General features: G+C 54.7%; 3 protein-coding genes across 3 annotated transcripts; 1 reads left to right on the top strand and 2 right to left on the bottom strand.

Annotated features, from left to right (window-relative positions):
* Nucleotides 1-5: 5 nt before the first annotated feature.
* On the bottom strand, nucleotides 6-4,652 carry CDEST_03248 (uncharacterized protein). The gene is made up of 9 exons (XM_062919407.1): nucleotides 3,973-4,652; nucleotides 3,404-3,920; nucleotides 2,613-3,352; nucleotides 2,103-2,564; nucleotides 1,197-2,052; nucleotides 1,068-1,136; nucleotides 843-1,010; nucleotides 676-784; nucleotides 6-608 (listed from the first exon to the last, which is right to left on the bottom strand). Exons 1-9 carry the CDS (start codon nucleotides 4,390-4,392, stop codon nucleotides 473-475), a joined length of 3,477 nt encoding a protein of 1,158 aa, XP_062775458.1. The 5' UTR covers nucleotides 4,393-4,652; the 3' UTR covers nucleotides 6-472.
* A 4,637-nt stretch (nucleotides 4,653-9,289) lies between these two features.
* CDEST_03247 (Putative DH domain, guanine-nucleotide dissociation stimulator, CDC24, BAR domain-containing protein) lies at nucleotides 9,290-15,461 on the top strand (the record flags this gene model as incomplete). Its single annotated transcript, XM_062919406.1, has 3 exons — nucleotides 9,290-14,122; nucleotides 14,174-15,271; nucleotides 15,345-15,461. The coding sequence occupies 3 exons, from the start codon at nucleotides 9,290-9,292 to the stop codon at nucleotides 15,459-15,461; spliced, it is 6,048 nt and encodes a 2,015-aa protein (XP_062775457.1).
* Nucleotides 15,462-15,514: 53 nt separating this feature from the next.
* On the bottom strand, nucleotides 15,515-19,318 carry CDEST_03246 (Putative velvet factor). Its single transcript, XM_062919405.1, has 7 exons — nucleotides 19,160-19,318; nucleotides 18,591-19,063; nucleotides 18,481-18,535; nucleotides 18,336-18,415; nucleotides 17,972-18,273; nucleotides 17,632-17,905; nucleotides 15,515-17,570 (listed from the first exon to the last, which is right to left on the bottom strand). Exons 2-7 carry the CDS (start codon nucleotides 18,959-18,961, stop codon nucleotides 17,309-17,311), a joined length of 1,344 nt encoding a protein of 447 aa, XP_062775456.1. The 5' UTR covers nucleotides 18,962-19,063; nucleotides 19,160-19,318; the 3' UTR covers nucleotides 15,515-17,308.
* Between the last annotated feature and the right edge of the window lie 209 nt (nucleotides 19,319-19,527).

Genomic DNA, 19,527 nt, shown 5'->3' with positions numbered 1-19,527 from the left:
TCTATGTCGACGAGCAGGTATGGGAACGAAATGGTGCTTCCAGGGAGTGCGCACGACCGTCGGCTTTTATGTGATGAAGATGGAAAAGTTGAAAAGACGTCTCTGATTCACTGGCTCCTGAAGGGTGTCGGTCGGTTGCTGGTTCGGTCGTTCAGACGTTCGTGTGATGCAGTTCGTACTACGTGAATTGTTACGGGAGAGAAGAGAGGACGATACGATCGGGAAGTAGATCGTTCGGGTTGGGCTCGGTGAGGGAGCGCGTGGGATGTTGACATGTCGAACTACGGGCAGCACGAGCACGGGAGGTAGTACAGCACACAAGACGAGAGAGTTACTCAATTACCTTTCGCAGGGCGGCAAGCGGAGTGCCTCTACGGGGAACAGCGAAGCCCCTCCCCCCCCTCCTTTTTTCTTGCTGATTTTCTACGTGTGACAAAACGCCTGGCGAAAAATTTGCGATACAAACCGCTATTCAACGAATGTGCTTTGTCGCGCGTGCTACCTGCTTAGAGTCGAGCTTCCCGAGCTCGGTGTCGATCCACGACAGGACACCCGCGAAGTTTGCTTGTTTTCGGACGAAGACCTTTCTCACCGCGTCGAGCGCGAGCCTGGACAAGAATTAGTGGCCTTCTTGCCCCCTTCCCGAAATGAGCGGCATGTTGGAATGCGACGTACCACGCGACGTGCGTCTTGTCGATGTCGCAGGCGTACTCTGGGTATTTCTCCCGCCTCGCCTGGCTCGTGAGCAGCACAAAGGCTACGTCGATGACTTTTGTCACGGTCTCTGTGGCATACGATGTGAGTCACATAGAGAAGAACAGAGCAGGGGAGGGGCGGCTTACGCATGATCAACCTGTCTACGGGTCGTCTCCCCGCGGGGAGGCAGCGCCAGTAAGCCCACATCTTCTCGGCCGTTTCCGCAAAGGCCTTGTGGAGGTTCGACATGACGGTCCCCATGGCGTTGTGCTTGGTATCATAGAACATGAGGTGGGATTGGATCTTGAAGGCGTCTGTGGCAATGTTAATCGAGACGTGACGGAAACGACTGCGGCTGTCGCTGTACTCACTCAGGACTCTCCGTTGGAAGTTCTGGCCGGGCTTATTGCCATAGTCGATCGTCAGAGCATTAGAGACAACTGCCAAGCCGATTAGGTTACCAAGTTGCTGCATTTGCAGGACGGAGACGTTGAGCTTACCGGCGTCTTTGATGTGTTCCCGGTCCTTGACGATGTCAAGTGTGTTGCAGTCAATGCCCAGGCCGCAATAGGGGAAACGAGACCCCTCCGGCATCCTAGCCACGCTCATTCCATCGACGGCCATGCCGAAGTTGACCAGCGTCTTCTTAGGGTTGACGGTGACGCCGTACTCGGGGAGCCCGCCGTGCATGACTTCAACGAACTCCCGCGCCTTCGACGGATCTGTCGTGATGAGGAGAAAGTCGTCAATCAGCCTCAAAAGAAGACAGTCCTCCGCCGCCAGGAACGAAAGGCGCTGCGCCTCCAGGTCCGCGTAAAAGTAGTTGCAAAGGGCCGAGGAGAGCACGGAGCCTTGGGGAATGCCCCTCTTCTGCCTATAAAACTTCTTGCCGACCTTGACCAGGTTCTGCTTGATGTGCGACGTCATCAGGTCCATCAGCTCTCTGATCTCGACCTCCCTCCTCATTGTGTTGCCCACAAAGACTGTGTTTTTCCGGCTCTTCCCAAGACGGCTCTCGACTAGTTGCGCGAAGTCGGTCGTGTCGTTGCGCGTGACAGCGATGGAGTGCCACCGTCGCGTCAGTTTTGTGACTGCATGCTTTTGGGGCTGGCTATCCAACAAAGCCGCCTTGACCTCGACGTGCTTTTTGATGATGTACTGTTTCTCGCTGGGGATGTCTTCCATCAGCCGGATGACGGCAGTCTGTGGGATTGTGTCAAAGGCAGACTGCACATCCACTTTGGCGAAGTAAAACTTTGGATGTTGGTTTCCGAATCTAGCGCTGAAAGCGTGCAGTCGGGGGTAGAGATTGCCCACAGAGAACATCGAAGAGCCGAGCTTGGATGGATTGCGCTCCTGCAGATGATCAGCAAGAACAAAATAATGTGGAGGGCCAAAACCCATACCGTTTCCAGCCTGAGCATAGAGTGAACGGGCCCAAGAACGGAGTTGATACTGGGCCCAAGGATCGTGCCTTTGCCTTTGGCAACCGTCCTCCTTCGCAGATTCGTGATCGGCCGCATGGTTTTCCCCTTCGGCAACAGCCTGATGCGACTGAAGCCCAAACGCCTGGAGTCGAGGACACGGGTAGCCTGATCGAGTTTGACCTCCTCAAACATGGTGGTCCGGAGGGTCGTCATCGCTGGCTCTGCTACATACCGCCAGATGTCGTGTCGAAAGTAAAAGAGCCGATAACGATGAGAACTTGATTCGGTGATGTAGAAATTGCTGCGCAGAAGGGGTATCAAGAGAGAATCAAAAACATAGTACAGGAATTCATTCAGTATCTCGAGTCGCTTCTTCATGTCCGTTTGACTGGTCTTCTGTCCCTTCAGAGCGGGCGGCGCTAACCATGCCATGCTCGTCACCTGAATGTATTAGCAGAGACTCCTGGAAAGGGAAACACGCTTACTCACCCTGATACCGTCTGCAAGTTCATTCAGGGTCATGCTTTCGAACCTCCGTATTCTGACAAAATGGTCGACCTTCTTCAGTAGAAGGTTTTTGTTGTGAACCTGGTCGTCGCCGGACCCCCAAAACTCATTGGGAATGACCTTGGCCAACACAGCCTTACAATAGGCGGATACGTGGCTCGCAGAAGTCGCCAATTCAGTCACTGCATCGAATTTAATCGCCGGCAGAGACAAGGCTGGTTGACGTGACTTGTGGCGGCTCTGTGTTGTATTACTGGAAAGAGGGGTGTGCTCCGTCTGTAGCGTCCTACTTCCTGGTGCCTGAGAAACAGGAAGGTTTGGAGACTGCTTCATTGTCTTCTTCGACAGAGTGGTACGAGACCTGAAGTCGATAGGAGTTGGACAGTAATGTCGCAGTAACTCGGCGTAGGCGCAACGGCCATGGAGAAGTTGGAGCCTCTCGACAAGCCGTTTGGCGTCTCCCCGTAGTCGCTTGGGAAGTCGCACTTTCTGCTCTTTGTATACCGTGGCGATTTCCTCCTCGCGTAGGGTGTAGTCTGCAAACTTCTGAGAGGTCTTGGAGTAATCAATCGCTGAGGTAAACACGTTGTGTAGGCCAAACTGCCGAGGGAAAATATACATCATGACCTTGAGTGTGTTTCGCTCATTGGATACGGGCAGAGCTCCCTTCTCTTCTTCTGACGTCTGATCTGGAGAGACATACGGATAGCGGCTCAAAGCGTCTGGGGTAGAACATGAGTGGCAGTCCCTAATACGACTGATGAGTAGCTTACGTATATGTCTGAGGCCGTGATGGACAGTGCCCTTGGTGGTGAGTGCGGCTCTGGCGTAGAGCATGCGATTCCTCACAAAAGTTATTTCGGAAGGAAGTCGTTCGTGAACGGCATCTACCGGTTTGGATTGGCCTTTCGAATGGTCCGTCTTACTCTGGTTCGTGCCTACTGACACGCTGGATTCCAATATTGGAATACCGCTCAGTTGGTGCAAATTGCCGATGCCGGCCTTTACCGGGAGGAAGACGGCCGTGTCAATGAGTAGATCAATCATGATCTGCTCGCCCGATTTTCCAAGCAGCATAAGGGTCTGCGGCCACGGAGTCTCCTTGAGAGCTTGGACGCTGTGATTCGGTTGGACGGAAACGAGTCCCGGAATGGGCCCGGCAGCGTCTTGGCCATTGCCGTTGGCGACATTTTCAGCTCGTTTTTTGAAGCCATCGCATAGGATATGTTTCGGCCACGCGGTATGAGGCTGAATTTTGGAGAAAAGTTGCCAGATGGAAAAGTCAACAATCTACGTTCAACGGTCAGTCTGGATGTGAAGTTATGCAGGTGGCGGGAAGGACCTCTGACTGCGAAGCTGCGGCACTGGCAAGGTTCCCTGAAGCCGATACGACAGATTCGTCTGCTTTCTGCGAAAAGGACCTCCACTGCTCCCACCTAGAATCAGATTGAGCCTGGGAGCGATTATGTGTGCAAACCAGCGTCGTATCTAGTAACACGACCAGCTCCGGGATGTAATCGTGGCCTTCCTTACTTGGCCGATTCTCGTCCTTCCCTAACAAAGCTATTTTCTTGCGACGAAGCCTCGAAGAGCCCGGCAGCTTCGAAAGCAGGTATTCGCGGAGTGTCTGTACATTGTCATAATACTGTGGCAGTACGTAATGCTTGATCCGACCCTTAGTCCGATCCAACCTGGCCCTTTTACGTTCCGGATGCTTCTCACCCAGTCCCCCGAGAGACCGTTCTTTTCTTTTGCGTACCATCTTGGGGGCGAGATCTCATCTCATCGTCACCGCCAGGTCAGATAAGCGGTTCTCTCCTTCCCTTGGCGTCGTTGCTCATATGCGAACTAGGTTGAAGTGGCGCACCAACTCAACAACACTTACGCTGGGTGGTTCTATTCAGTCACGCGTTAGGACCAGCGTTGCAGCCGGACATGATTCGTAGACACTGTATCGGAAAATAGCGAGCGCGTAGTCAGAGTCTGGGTGAGATCGTTGATTGAGGTTGGCAAGCGCGACGGCCCAACGCGTGCCGCAAGTTGAGAAGTCCGAGGACGGCCTCCTTAACGGTCAAGACGATACGCGTTGATTGGTGGGTAAGCACTAGTGAAGGCATGATTGGTCATATGGCCCAGGCGCATCGATGGTTAGCCCCCAGTGGGACAACGGTGCACGTCCAGTGATCTACCGAACACGGGCGCCGTCTCAAAACGGTGGCTTATGGCTTTGGCACTGGATCCTCACTGGCACTGGGCGCTCAAGCCACCCAGTGGACGCTAAGGTACCCCAGTTCCCTGCTCGGGGTGGCTTTGGTGAGGTGAGACGAAAGCCGGATTGGTAGTCGTGGGGGGCCCACCAGCCCCCCGTCAACTTGTGGTGGAAATTCATCAAGTGTCAAGGCTCGCCGAGCGGGTTCGTGGAGACCTCAATCATGGACTGGACTGGCCCCGGCCCCGAGCGGGGGGACCACTTGAGAAGAAGAGAATGGGAGGGGGTTCCTGGCAAGCGGGAACATGCTTTTGTACCTCAGTGCTGGTCGAATGTGGTTGCTGCTGCTGCGCTGCTTGCCGACATCCTCGCATTGCCTCGGTGTTTTCGTTCTGCGTTAGAGTCTGTCTACCCACCTACGTACGCATACTTGGTAGGTGTCTAAGTGGCTGCACCTGCTTGCTACGTTAACGCAGCACACTTGCACTACCCTACGCTAATTAGATATGCATCGTCACCTGTTTAGCCCTCTTCGGGCTGGGCTGGGCTGAGGTGGATGCAAGGGCGGGCGGAATGCGGGCGGCGGCTGGCTGTAAAAGGAGAGTTGCCATGCGGTACTACGTACCACATGAACACACAGGCGCACACACACAGCCCAATATTTCCGTCAACGCGAGTGAGTTGAACGCCTGGGGGAAAGGGTTCCTGGTCGACGGAAGACGCGGTTCAGCATTGCTTGCAGTCCCGGGATGAGCCACCTAGGCCAGCGGACATGCGTGGGTCGGATTACATGATTAGTCGAGCAGAGCAGCTATGGTAATCACAGATATCCTTCCGTAGGGTGTTGGTCGAAGCTTGTGGTCGTGGGTTGTGGTTGTCTAGTTGACCACGAGTTGTGCCATCTGTCAAAGTCATCGAAAGCACATGAATGACATCGGAGAGGAAAGATGGCTTGCAGCCTCTTGGTGCAACTACTGAGTAGTTGCACCGGAGTCAGTGGGTAGTCAGTATCCTTAGAATGTGCCTGCTTCTCAGAAACTGGCTAAGCCGAGGAAGCCACCTCGTGGCCCGGGTTTGAGGAGGCGGGGAGGCTGGAGCTGGGGCTGGAACTATGACGGCCATCCATCTGCCCAAGCACCCAGTGAATGCCTCACGCAATAGCGGCAAGTCTTACGTCGAGCACAGACTCTCCAGTCATGCTGGCGGGATTTCCCTGTTGTTCGCTGCTCAAAGCCAAATGCTCTCTGATCACGGCTGTGCCTGTGCCAACTACCGCGTAAGCCTGCAGCTGCAATACAGCAGTCAATGCCACTTTTCAACCGTCCTTTCCAGCCGGCTTGCAAGGCCGCAATCTACAGTCATGGTGCATGACGACAAGTAGAGGATGGGATTGGGTGGTCAGGATGGCATCATGTCCCAATATAGTTCCAACGCCGAAACGCGTCGTGAGCCTCTCTCAATGCCCAAAGCAGCTTTTACCATTCAACCAGTTGGCGAGGCGAGTCAGCTCCGTTGGGCGTCGGGCGCTGATGAGCGGCTTTTTGCATAGGAACCTTGGAGTCGTCATCCTGCCGTTGGAGGGCGAGTCAACCTCTCACGGATATTCCCACCCGTTCGTTACCTGCGAAAACGACCAAGACTCGGCCGCGCGACCCCGACTTTGGACCGTTTCAGACAACATGCGCAACCATGTACACGCCATCTCCAGTCCCGGGGCCGGCCTCGAAAATTTGACATGCGCATGTGTCGCATCGTCAATCTATTTGACCTCGACAACGTCCGTCGCTTCCGTATCATTCGGTGCCGTGCTGAGCTGGCGCCTGACGAAGGGGTTCCTGTTATGGACCTTCGGCCCTCGTGGACTGCAGGTCAGTTTGCCGTCATTTTGCGCAACGGTATCCGTAGCGGCTGTCAGCTGGCTGTGTCACAGCGCTTTCGATCACATCAAGAAGAAAAAAGAAAACCCCATGGCGGACGCCCAAACGCCCTTGACCTTCGGCGCCGCAAAAGCCGGGCCACGCCGTTCACTTCAGTCTGGGTGGGCAGTGGCTGTCAGCCTCCGTATGCGCTCTGTATGCCTTCCTCCAAGGACATGACCCATTAGCGGTGACGCCTCACGTTGTTTCGTGGTCGTGCTTGCTTGGCACACTAAGCTTGAGCCTTTTGTGCTTCGTTCTTCTTATGCTTCTGTTGTTTTGCGGGCAGGTAGATTAAGGGACGAGGCACTGTGCTGGAACAGAATGCGAGTTCAGTCGGTCTTTTCCACTTAATAAATAAGTGCGTCCCTCTCCAGCCGTGAGATCTTTTTATTTTATTTTCGTTGTCAAGACAGGACGAAGCATGGGCCAAGAGAAGCACCATGGATTCGATTTTTTGCTGTTCTTATTTTCCTTCTGAATTTTCACACAGTCCCGCAGCGGAGATCATCCCGTCTCCTTCTTTGGATGAGAGGAGGGCGTCATTGGGGAATTCTCCCCCGCAGGCAGATGCATCCTGATTCATACGGAATAAAACTGCGGAAATCACGAAAGCAATATGGGCGGAGAGTAGTGTAAACAATGCCTGCCAGCGACACTGGGAGAGCCAAACACAAAACGCATCGAGACTTGTGGCGGTGGAGTTTGTTGTTTGTTTCTCTGGGTCAGCAGACAACAACCTTGTCCATGCTGTGTTGTTATCCAAGGTCCAAACAATTTCCAGTGGAGGCGGCAAGGAAAAGCAGCCGAGTTGCAAATTGACATCTCGGGGTTTGCACTGAACGAACATTTCAGAGCCAGCCAGTCAACCCCCCCTTTTTTGTTTGTTTTGCGGTTGTAACTCTTTAGAGTGGATTACTGACACGGTAAGGTAATCTCGGAGCAAGCAAGATCGAACAAGCAAGTACGAGCGAGGGAGGATAAGATAACCTTTCTTTGCCTGGTACGGAATACAGCGCACCTTGATCGGGTACCTTACCGTCGACGGCCGGCCGTTAAAGTCAAATCGCTCTCTCCACACACACACATTCACACCCATCCATCACACACCCTTCTCATGTCTCCTGTGCCTGAATTCCTTACTACTTAGAAAAAGCCAAAATGCCCGTCCCAAAAACTTTGGTCACTACAAATGTTGCGACACTGATATCTACCAATGAAAATAAGGGTAAAAAGGAAAAAACCACAAGCCATATAAAGATCATCGGGAAGCGATAGTCAAGCTCCCTTGGGACTTTCTGGTCCCTAGCCCGGGTTTGCTCCCTCCTTCCCGAGCGTCCGGACAGACTTACCGGCCTGAATCTAGTACCTGCCGTCATCCCCTCCCTCACGCACGCTCTCCCTAGCTGGATGGATCTCGCCCCTCCTTGCTTCCTTGCTTCTACGGTCCCTGACCAAGTCGCCTACCAATTTGTGCTCTGTACCTTGCACACCACACCACACCTCTCTCCCATCTTGGCCTGGCTGCCATTCAGACCGAATTGTACCCATCGTGACCGATTGGACGAAATCCTTACCATCGCAACTAACGGTCCCACTCGCCGTCTCAGCTCACCATCAGTACCCCCTTCCAGTATTTCAAAGAACGACCTTTTCGGCCTCAACTACCTTTTGCTAATCGCGAATTGCAGACAAAGTGACTACGACCCAATTCAAATATTTCTCCAATCTCGGAATTCTTTTCCTGGAGAAGAGACTGCGAGGCCTCATCCGTTCTCCTCATTCTCATTCGCCCCTTCCAGGAGTACATACCTTCTAGCTTCTCAAGGCAGGAGCTCCCCGACCAATCCAAAACCGCCTTCTCCTTCAGGTTCGCTAAATTCACGCCCATTTGGAAGGCTCACGCCCCCTCCCCTCTTTCTCCTCTCTTCCTCACAAGCAACTCTCCTTTCCCGCTTCGCACTTGCTCTGCGTGGAAAGGTATCTGTCTGCCTCTATACAGAGGTACCTCTCTGGCTGTTGTGTGCGGCGCGCGTGCGCCTTGCGTCTCCCCTGCCTCAGCTTTCTGGCTCGAGTGTTATTTTATTTTTTGCTTTCCACCCACTCCAACCTCGCTCTTGCCATCCCATCTAATTGCGTCTGATTCACAGGCACAAGGCCCCGAAAAAAACACAAATTACACAAGCGCAACCAGGGGGAAAATCGTGGACTTGCAGATCTACTTCGTCTCGTCTCTGGCAACGATATCTAATCCCCATAAAACCCCCACAGAACAGAAGTCGCACCACGGCTATTCCTGCGGCGGCCACCCATCCATGCACTAAGATTTGCTGTCGATAGGCCCCGGGCACTGCCAACGCTCGCCAACCAGGGACTGCCCGTCGCCTCTCCAAACTGTCGCCGCCCACTCACCGTGCAGGCCAACACATCAATGCTTCCCAACCCAAACATCCCATACCACACAGCCTGCATGGGTCTATGGAAGTTCTGACGAGCCAGTCCACCCGACACGCCTGACTGATGTTCAGGCCACAATGGAATCTGGCAGTCCAGAAGAGGAGGACCGCCTGGCCTCTGTGCTCAGTGTACAACGCCAGGTCCATCTCCAGCAGCACCAACCGCAACCTCTGGCTTCTCCCCAGTATACGCATCAACTTCACCGTCAGGCCAACTTCGACTCCCACTACGACTATCGCGAAACCGACTTCGACCTCGAATCCGATCCCGATCCCTATCGTCGCCGATCCGACTCGTCGTCCCACCAATCTCATCACCACTACCTCCCTAGCAGCCCCGTAACGAACGCCTTCGCCCGCGAGAATTTGGATGCCTCTGCCGCCCACACGGCTGGGGCCTCTGTCACTGGTAGTCATGCTCACGACCCTGTGAACCCGGATGATTTCTACCGAAGCTATCGAGGCGTACAGTCGTCGAGTCACCACCATCGAACCCCTTCTTCAGATACCGACTGCATGGCGACCTCCCTATCTCGAGCCCGCGACAACCCGTCTACGCGGCCAAACGGCAATGCCAAAGACCCAACGCATCCGCCAGCGCCGGCAGGGCGTACCGCCGTGCGTCCCTCACAACGATCGGCTTCCGCTCCCATCGAACCCCCTGTCGGCGCACCGAGGACAAACACGAACAGGAAGCCGAGTGTCAAGGACTTAACCCGGAAATTCGACCAGCAGACCTCCACGCCTGCGATGCCCCGGATTCCAGTCCGAGGTGTCCCGATACGTTCGAACAGAACTGGCACGAACGTCGATAAAACAACGCCCAGTGGGAATGGGTCAACATCATACTCTACACTGAGGACCTCGGTCAGCCGTGAACTGACACCTGATTCCAGCAGAGGCACAACGTCAAGAACACAACGTACAAAATTCGTCGCAGAAGATCAGCTGTCCAGCAACTCACAATCCTTCGCCAGCCGCATTGCCAAGCCGCGAAACTTGAGTTCAACCACAGGGGGTGCGCATGCGTCCAAGTCCATGACGAATCTCCAGCACAAACCCCCCTCCTTGCCTCCCTCGTCTCCTCCAGCACCCGGCTTGCTATTTGGCGAAATTCTTCCAGAGCAACGAGATACTGCCATCGTCGGATTTGGCATCGCGGGCTCAGGCTCACGACCGCGCAGAACATCAGAGTCAGGTCTTCATGTGGCTAAGCTCCATCAGCGGACGAAATCTGACCCAGACCTCGTCGAGCCCGAGTCGCCGACTGATTGGTACCGCCCTGCGAAGACAAAACCGAATGGTGCAACAGGGTATTCGGCTCCCGCCCTAAGAGGTCATGTTAGGGCACATAGTGATGTGGCTGCCTCGAAGTCGGGGGCACCGATGGCGAGGAAGGCTCTAGTGTCACGGCCGATGGCGGAGCTTGAGCAATCCGACCGGGCTGCGTCGCCTACATCGCGCCTCCCTGTTTCGATTCGGAAGCTCGCCACGCCCAGCGATTCAACGAGTCCGCCTTCAACACGAGAAAGCTCCAGAGCCAATTCGCCGTCGACGTTCAAGCGGGCTCCGCCGGCGAGCAAAACAAATCGGACAACTACTCCCGCTACCCGCTCCAAGACACCCACGCGAGCAAAGACACCCACCCAAGCCACGCCCGGACGTAAGCCCGCACCTCGAGGTCTCGTTACGCCAAACAACAACACACGTCTCGCTGCTTATGTGGCGGCGCCTCCTCCGAAGCTGTCCCCCCCCCTGCGCAGCTCTCGACCTCGACAATCTGTTTCAACGGCCACCACGGCAAGTTCGCGTATGAAGACTATCGACAGGTCCAAGTCGCCGCAGAAGCGCGTGCCCAGGCAACCCTCCAAGCTAGACGAATCGACAACTCGAAGACGGAAGATCTCTATCGGGCCCATCGACTTTGAGCAAAGACGCGAACACATCAGACTGGCCTATACTAAGTCTATCCGCGACAGCCAGGTGCGGGACGCGAGACAGGCGGCTGCGAGGCGTAAGAAAGACCAAGAGTCTGTTGCCACCAAGGAAAATGAAGATGTTCCCCCAGTGCCCCCAATTGAATCCAAGGCGCCCTCAGTGGACCATTGTGAACCCTTCGAGAAACCGAACGAGGAGAACCCCGACAAACCGGAATCGTCGGCGCAGCCAACGTCACCCGAGCAATCGCCTCAATCCCTGTCCATCTTAACAGCGGTGCCACCCATCGTTTCCCTCTCTCCGCCCCAAGCACAGCCCGCCGACTCCCCCACCTTGGGCATTCCCGGCAGCTTCCCGGAGCCGAGTCCTTCTGTCGAGAGGGAAGAGATTCCGCAATCCGCGGTTTCGGCTACAAGTGAGACGACGGAGTTCGATAACGAACCGCAGGAAATGCCACCGGTGCAGCTCGAACCCTCGCACCCTCCGACTGGCCTGGGACTGACGATCGCTCAACCTGGCGGGAACCACGAGCAGGCTGAGATGGAAGAGCTACGACGAACAACGTCGCCCGAGAATCCCGAAGTGGAGAAACCACAACCGCCGCCAACGCCGGAGAAGACTGCCGCGGAGTCTTCGGATGAACAGCCTACGCCACAGGCGGCTGTGGCTGAGGAAGCGCAGCAATCGCCGACACCAGAGAAGGCTGAATACCAGTACCCCTTCGAGGACGAGTCTGCTGGTGGTGACGACCTCGTGTCAATCAAGATCTCGCTGGATGCAACGTCTCCCCGGCAGTCGCTCGAGCCGACCCCTACAAGGAGCGATTTTGAAGACACGTCCGTCCCCGGTGCGTTCGCCAGCTCGCGGCCAATTTCCAAGGAGTACGAACCAGTTCCCTTCTCGAGCCCTTCATACGAAACGACGGTCAAGATCCTCCGACGGGAGTCCGAATATGATTCCCCACGGCAAGAAGAAACGATTCCTTTCCCGAGGATGGAGTCCTATGATGACTTTGATGACCAGAGCCAACTTGGTGATATGGATGGGTCCGTTTGCGATGTCTCGTATTTCCATCGCAATGCAGAGGAAGAGCAGGACGTGGGCGCACCGTCCAGCGACACCCTCGAAAAGCCCGAGGACTTTTACAACGAGCGCCGCAAGGACAATGATTCGTCACAGCAAGCGTCCACTTGCGAGTCTTCCGACGCGCAAGACGACCCTCACAAGACGAGCCTCGAAAGCCAGCAAACTCCTGACACTTCTCACAGCCTGATGGTTCCATCCATGCACGTGACAGTAAACCGGGTCAGTCAGCAATCTGCTTGGACTGACTTCTCCGTCGACAGCAATGAGCCCCTTGACCACAGAGATTCGGCGTTTGATGATGTCTTGCCTCTTCCGAAGCCGCCGTACGCGTCCGACCCCACGTATGGATCCGGCTCTAGCAGAGACTCCTCCGCCCGGCAGAGCGAGCACTACAGTCCAGATTTCGCCCCGTTGGATTCCGGAGCCACCCAACAGATCAGCCGCGCGACCATTCATCAGCTACCGGAGCTGGACACGGGAGAAGGCTTCTCGATCTCTTACCTCGAGAGTAAGCAACCGTTGGTGAAGTCAGGTTCTTTGTCACGTCCGGACCATGAGCCTCCGCCAGTGCCTACTCCTAAGTCAAGGTCGCTCCACGAAGGTCGGCGAACAGCAACCAGTAGTTACTACGCCGACACCATCTCCGGAAGTACCATGGCGAGGTCTTCTTGGCGCGAGAGCGAGGATGTGTCGCGTCCTGTCTCCACCACTCAGTCTATTGACCACATGTCGATTGAGACCCGGGAATATTCTCTCGGCGGACAGACCCCGATTGACTCGATTGCAACACCTGGGAAAGATAATGACGGGCCAACCGGAAAGGAGAGACACCGTCTGGTGCAACGGCGCAATGTGATCAGAGAACTCGTAGACACCGAGATGGTGTTTGTCAGGGACATGAACATCGTGGAAGAGATCTACAAAGGAACCGCCGAAGCCTGCCCCCGATTGGACGACAAGACTATCAAACTTGTCTTCAGAAACACGGACGAGATCATCAGCTTCCACACCACCTTCTGCGCACAGCTTAAGGAGGCTGTCAGTACGGTATATGTGCCCCATGGACGCCGATCGCCTTTGCCAAAGGAAGATTCGATCGCTTCTGATCAGACTGGAAACTCCTCAACTAACCCGGCAACCCCCGAGCTGGGCGACGACAAAGATAGAGCCACGTCGATAGGCCCACTCTTCAAGAGGAACATCGAGCAGATGAGATTGGCTCATGAGGGGTTTCTCCGAAACAGTGACCACGCAGCCAAACGGCTGATCCAGATCCAGCAAGACCCTACCGTGAAGGTCTGGCTGACCGAGTGCAATGAGGTAGCCAAGGACCTCACGGCAGCCTGGGATCTTGATTCGCTGCTCATCAAGCCTATGCAAAGGATCACAAAATATCCCACTCTCATCCAAGAACTTTTGCGACACACTCCGGAAGATCATCCGGACCGAGCTGAACTGGTATCAGCCAAAGAAACCTTGGAGCTGGCCATCATCGAGATCAACAAGACGAAGAAGAACTTTGAGCTTGTTGGGCAGATTGTCGGCCGGAAGAGGAAGGAGTCTGACGTAAAGGCTGGGTTCGCTCGAGCCTTTGGCAAGCGAGTCGACAAGCTCCAGGCCACAAGCTCAAAGATCCCTGAAGATGCTGCATATGCCAAGCTTCACGAGAAATTTGGCGACGACTACCTCCGGCTCCAAGTTGTCCTTCGAGACGTCGAGTTCTACACTCGACAGGTCAGTGCCTACGTGCATGAGTTCCTCCAGTACCTGTCAGCTATGGAGCTTGTCATGCGGCTTCAGCCAGGCAGCTATCCAGAACTGGAGAGCAAATGGGTGCAATTCAATGTCTCAATGAGAGACATCGAGAAGATTGCCCTGGAAGACCATGTGAGTGGCCCGTTGTTGAAGTCGTGCTATGTCTAGGTACTGACACCCAAGAAGCTTCAGCAGGTTCGGAAGCATGTGATTGAGCCATTTGAGCATGTCATCAAGGCCTATGGTAACCCCTCACTTGCGATGAAAAAGCGAGCAAAGAGGCGCCTTGACTACGAAAGAGCCGAGCAACTCAAGAAAGGGGGGAAAACGCCAGACCCCAGGCTCAAGGAGTTGGTGGAACAGTATGACGCGCTCAATGAGACTTTGAAAAAGGAGTTGCCACAACTCTCTGCCTTGACGGAGAGGATTGGCAACATTTGCCTGGGCAACTTCGTCAACATCCAGGCAAACTGGTACTCCATATGGGTGGAGAAGGTGAAGAAGGTGACAGGAGATATGGGGCCGCCTCCTGATGTCCCTGACATCGTGTCCACCTTCCAACGGGACTACAAGTATGCTCAGGAACTGTTCACAAACATTGGAATCCTGAACCCAACATACAAGGGCAGGACATCGCAGTCGACCACAGCCAGCACAGAGGATGCTCCACCCAAGCACCGAGCTCGACCTGCTGAGGTATCCTCCCCCCGGGGCCGGGGCCTATCGGTGAATGGCGACCATGCTCCCATGCTGCCAACACCAGACTTTGCCAAGCGCCACAGTGGCCAGTTCACCCTATCACCCAGCACAACACCCCTCAGCCCCCACCAGTTCTATTATCGAGACTACTACACTGGTGCAGCCGTACAAAGGCCATTGGTGTCAGCATCACCTGTCACAGGAGACCAATCCCCTGTGCCACGTGCTAACATGCCCCCGCCCTCTGCTCGGCCTGGCACAGGCCGAAGTCATGAGCCAAATGGTCTGCCTAGACAGAGTTCAGAATCCACAGCGAACAACAGGCGAGACTCAAACCCAGCTCATCAGTCTCAGCACTCCAGCATTGAAGCAAGGAGGTTCTCAGGTCTATTTCACTCTGCTCTTCCCATGCCAGATGGTATGGAAGAAAGTCAGAGATCATCACGAGCATCTTCACGTGAGCGTACACCAGCTGGAAATGGATATAACGTGCTTTGGCTCGCAGCATCACTCTTTGAGTTCAACATTGAGACAACAAAGCATGAGGCTGGGTACCCGTACCTCACGTACCAGGCTGGCGAGGTGAGTTTTTGAAAGTTCTTGAAAGACTGTCAGTGGAAGTTCAAGGGTCCAAGGCTAACCAACATCTTCCCAGATCTTTGATGTGATTGCTGAAAAGGGCGAGCTATGGCTTGCCAAGAACCAAGACGACCCTGATGACCAAGTTGGCTGGATTTGGTCCAAGCACTTTGCAAAATTGGCTGACTCATAGAGCCGTCATCTACACAACACAGACACACGCAACTAGAGTTCTCAAAGGTACTCGAAATGATTGATTTCTTTTGCCTACATGCAGGCCAATACTGTTTGCAGTCGGGCATGTGTGCGGCAACACAAGCTGTTATGCTGCAAAGGCAGCTAAGGCGGGATGTATCCATCCACCCCCAATGGCATGTATCATTGCCAGTAAAAGAAAAAGAAGACTTGGCTTCTGGTTTTGTTTCTCATTGCAAAGGATCGCTAGGGTGAGGTCGATGGTCTGTGGTAGGCACCACCCTCGGCGTGTACACTTCCTCGTCTCGATCTCTTTCATCTGTTTTGTCTCCTTTGTGCTTGAGATGGAACCGAGAGATGGCGTTTGAAAACCAAGACGACATAACGATGTCTTGACGGATGGAATGCGACCATGTCAGCTGATGTGACACTGCGAGTCGTCTTCCCATGGAGGAAGGAACTATGAATCAGCAATGAATACTTTGGGAGAGCGTTCGAGCGTTGTTAGTTGAGCCCGCCGCAATGGGAAGGGACTGGGAAGGAGGGGCGGCGTGTCAGGCGTTGGAGTTGCCTCGCAGTCGGACCTGCAGGCTTCACTTCTTCTTTTGTTGTTCTTTTTTGTTTTGCTGGGGTCTTTTTTTTTGTAGGTTTTCAATATCCAGTGGAATATGAGTCGGAACTGTCGAATTATATGTGTGTTTGTGACATGGCCTGTTAATTCCGCATGCCAGGCTCTGTAGGATGACGATTGTACCGTTGCCGACATCAAGAACCCGCGTCAAGGCTTTTTGTACAAGGTTTTCGAGAGATTCAGGTGAGGCCGTCTACGCAGTACCTCAAGCAGCATCCGGGTCAGGACCCGCGCCCCTCGCTGTAAGGGTCTTCCCGTCGAACTTGGTGGTAGGCAGGTAGGCAGGTGTAACTGGGATGTAGTCAGAGCTAGCAGCTGCTCAAAAAGCAAAGGTTGCTGCTATCATACTTAGGTAGGGACAGACGGACGTACAACTGTGATTTTGAGCCTGCAGAGATGCTTATGTTGAGAAGGAGGGACACTACCTACCTACGTATCCTACCCCTTATCTTACCCTGCTTGGCAGTGGGACAAGAGCAACATTCGCGGTGAAATATAACTCGTGCTGGGGGGACCTTTATTTCCCCTCATGTTCTCCATCGGCGGATGATGACGGGACGCGCAAACCCAGGCCGGAACCGCCCCATTGTTTTTCCAACCCCCCACCCCTCATTCCCTCTTGTATGGTTCTCTTCGCCAGTCTCGTCTTCATGTCTTTGCATCGACCCTTTCCCCCTTCCTGATTTTCCAGTCCGATAATCGATGCATCCTCTCTCCTCAGACCGCTACACACGTAGGGAAACCGAGGAGGAAAATAGAAATCTCGGAAGATCCCCTCTGGATAGGCGGTCCAACGATCTGCCGGTTAACTCCACCCACCAAAGGGGGAAGCGCGGAAGCTTAAGGAGATGATCTGTCGATGCTTGGCACCGTCCAATGCAATATAGTGGAGACGTTCCGACGTTCGAGGCAAGGGTGTAGGCTCTCGCCACCCACAGCAACAACAAAGGTGAGTAGTGTCTTGCGATTCTCCAACCTCCACTACGCTAGAAAGGTCTCCGGAGAAGAAATGAAAACCTCAAATATGCTCTGCTTGGCGTTTAATGGTACGAGCCGGAAGGGGGCGGGCCCGTGCCAAGAATGACGATAACTGTCATGGACCGCCATGATGATCCTGTTCTGCCCACTACTGAATCCGTATTTCATTTTTGGGTGTTTTATGCCTGAACTCCGAGCGCCCGTCGTGGAACCGAAAAACAAGCGAGACCATGGCGTTAATAATCATCATCGTCCTCGCCGCCCTTTTTGCCGTCGCCGGCGCCCTCTTTCCGGATGGGGATCTTGATACCTTGCGTCGCGAAGCACTTGCTCAGGGGCGTGCTCTCGCAGACGCCGGGAAACTTCTTGGCCGAGAAGACCTGGAAAACGTCACTGAAGACGGATGCGAGTATCGGGGCACTGCCGTGGTTCACACTCGAACCATCTGTCGAGGGTTGGTCCGGAGGTCTCGCCACGTTGACGAACGAGAAACGCAACCTGCATAACACGATCAGTAAAAAAGTCGACAGCCTCGGGTGGCTCGCGTTGGTGTTCTCACCTGAAGCGACCTTCGGTCCTCACGCTCAGATCCTGCATGATGAACCAGGTTCCGAGTTGGTCGGCGACGTCGTTCAGCTGGAAGGCGCTTGATGCCGTGCTTCCAATTAGGTTTCTGGTGAACATGCCCTGCGGCTGGTTGGCGGGCATGGACAGCGACTGGCGAGGGCCACCGTAAGCCATGTCCGCCTGGGAAGGCACAGGCGCCGGGTTGGCGTGCTGGGGGTAGTACTGGGTCGGAGGTGCAAACTGGGAGTTTGATGACTGGTAGGTCGCTGCGCTTATGGTCAGTAAAATATTTTGGCCGTGTTGCGCGCCTACTCTCGCAATGGACAACGTACGCTGGTAGCCAGATCCGGAAGCCATGCCATAACCCGGCATCATGTGCTGCTGCTGTTGCTGCGGTGGCGGCTGGTGCTGGCCGTAGCCCATAGGCGCAGCGGCGTAACCGGGCATCATCTGGGAATAGGCCTGCATCTGCTGTGCCTGCGGCAGGCCCTCATCCCGCAAGGTTGAATACGAAAAGGGCTGTGTGGTTGATATCGAGGCAGTGTTGGACGAGTGCCTCACAAGATTCACCTCTGAAGTACCGTCCTCTGAACACAAATCAACCTGGATCACGAAGAATTTAGACTCGATATCGCTGTGAGAATAATCAGCAAGTGTCCAAAGCAAGCGTCTTGCAACCCGTCCGATTGCACGTACTTGTGGTTGATCTCCTGTCCAGTCTTTGCGTCTCTTACGATGACCTTAATGCATGGAGGGGGAGTGATGGGTCGTCGGTCCTGGTAGGTATTTTGTCAGCTGATTGCGTCGCGCGATGCATCAAGCGTGAAGAGCATGCTCTCACCTTGTCGCCGAAGCCGCACATGCGCGCTCGCTGGGGCTGCTGCACAACGACGAGCCTAACAACCACGGTCAGTCTGTGGGGTCCATCACCAATTATCAAGCCGGCCGTACTCGTATGATCTACCCCTCGAATCGGTTTTCGACATGGATGCCAGTGCAGCGTTCTGCTGGGCTGGGGCGGCGGGGGGCGCGGCGGGCGTGGCGGACTGGCGATGTGAAGGAGGCATACCGCTGGGAGGCATAGACGCGTTCGAAGACATCGACACGGGTGCTGGATATCCCATAGGAGGGAGCTGTGGCATCTGGTTGGAAGGATGCGGGTGGTGTTGAGTGTGGTGTTGAGAAGCAGCCTGGTGGTGGTGGTGGTGGTGTTGTTGTTGTTGCTGCTGCTGCTGTTGCTGAGGCGGAGGGACATGGCTATAGGGACCAGAGGCCAGATGGTGGTAGCCGCCCGAGGCTGGGTGCTGGTGATCAAAGTTCATAGTTTCGATCGGCGGCGTTGGTCGCAAGTAGAATTGTCAGTGGTTGCGGTCGCGATGTATGATGTCTCTGGGATCGTCGTGGGCGGTGGGCCGCGGCTGGGACTGCAGAGGTTAGCAAGGTGGGATGGATATAGACGGCGTAACGAGCCGGGTGTCTGCGCTGCAGCGGCAGGAGGGCAGTGGGAAATCGCACGGTACCTTTCTTCAAAGACGAGCGAAATTGAATGGCGAGATGATATCAACGGGAATTCGAGCCGGCAGAGGATGGGTCGGACTGGGTTCATATAGTACAGTGGTGTTTGGTTTCGGGGACAGGCACGCTTGAGCCCTGCACGTCAAAGAGTAGGTAGGTAAGCAATGGAGAAACGGAATAAGGTATGGTGCAGAGAAGCAAGCCACTCAGACCCGACAATTGAGAGTCGCATACATGGGGGGGGGGGACCACTGGGCAGCTGGCAGCTGGGATGGTGGTTAGGTGGATACCTAGGTACCTACCTAGATAGAAAAGGTGGATACGCGAGTGGTCCGTGTGTGCTGATACATAAGCTGCTATGGTCCCACGGCGA

Source organism: Colletotrichum destructivum, chromosome 2 (assembly GCF_034447905.1).
Source record: "Colletotrichum destructivum chromosome 2, complete sequence".
Classification (NCBI taxonomy): Eukaryota; Fungi; Ascomycota; class Sordariomycetes; order Glomerellales; family Glomerellaceae; genus Colletotrichum; species Colletotrichum destructivum.
The sequence above is the reverse complement of the archived record's forward strand: the minus strand, read 5'-3'. Positions and strand labels throughout refer to the sequence as shown.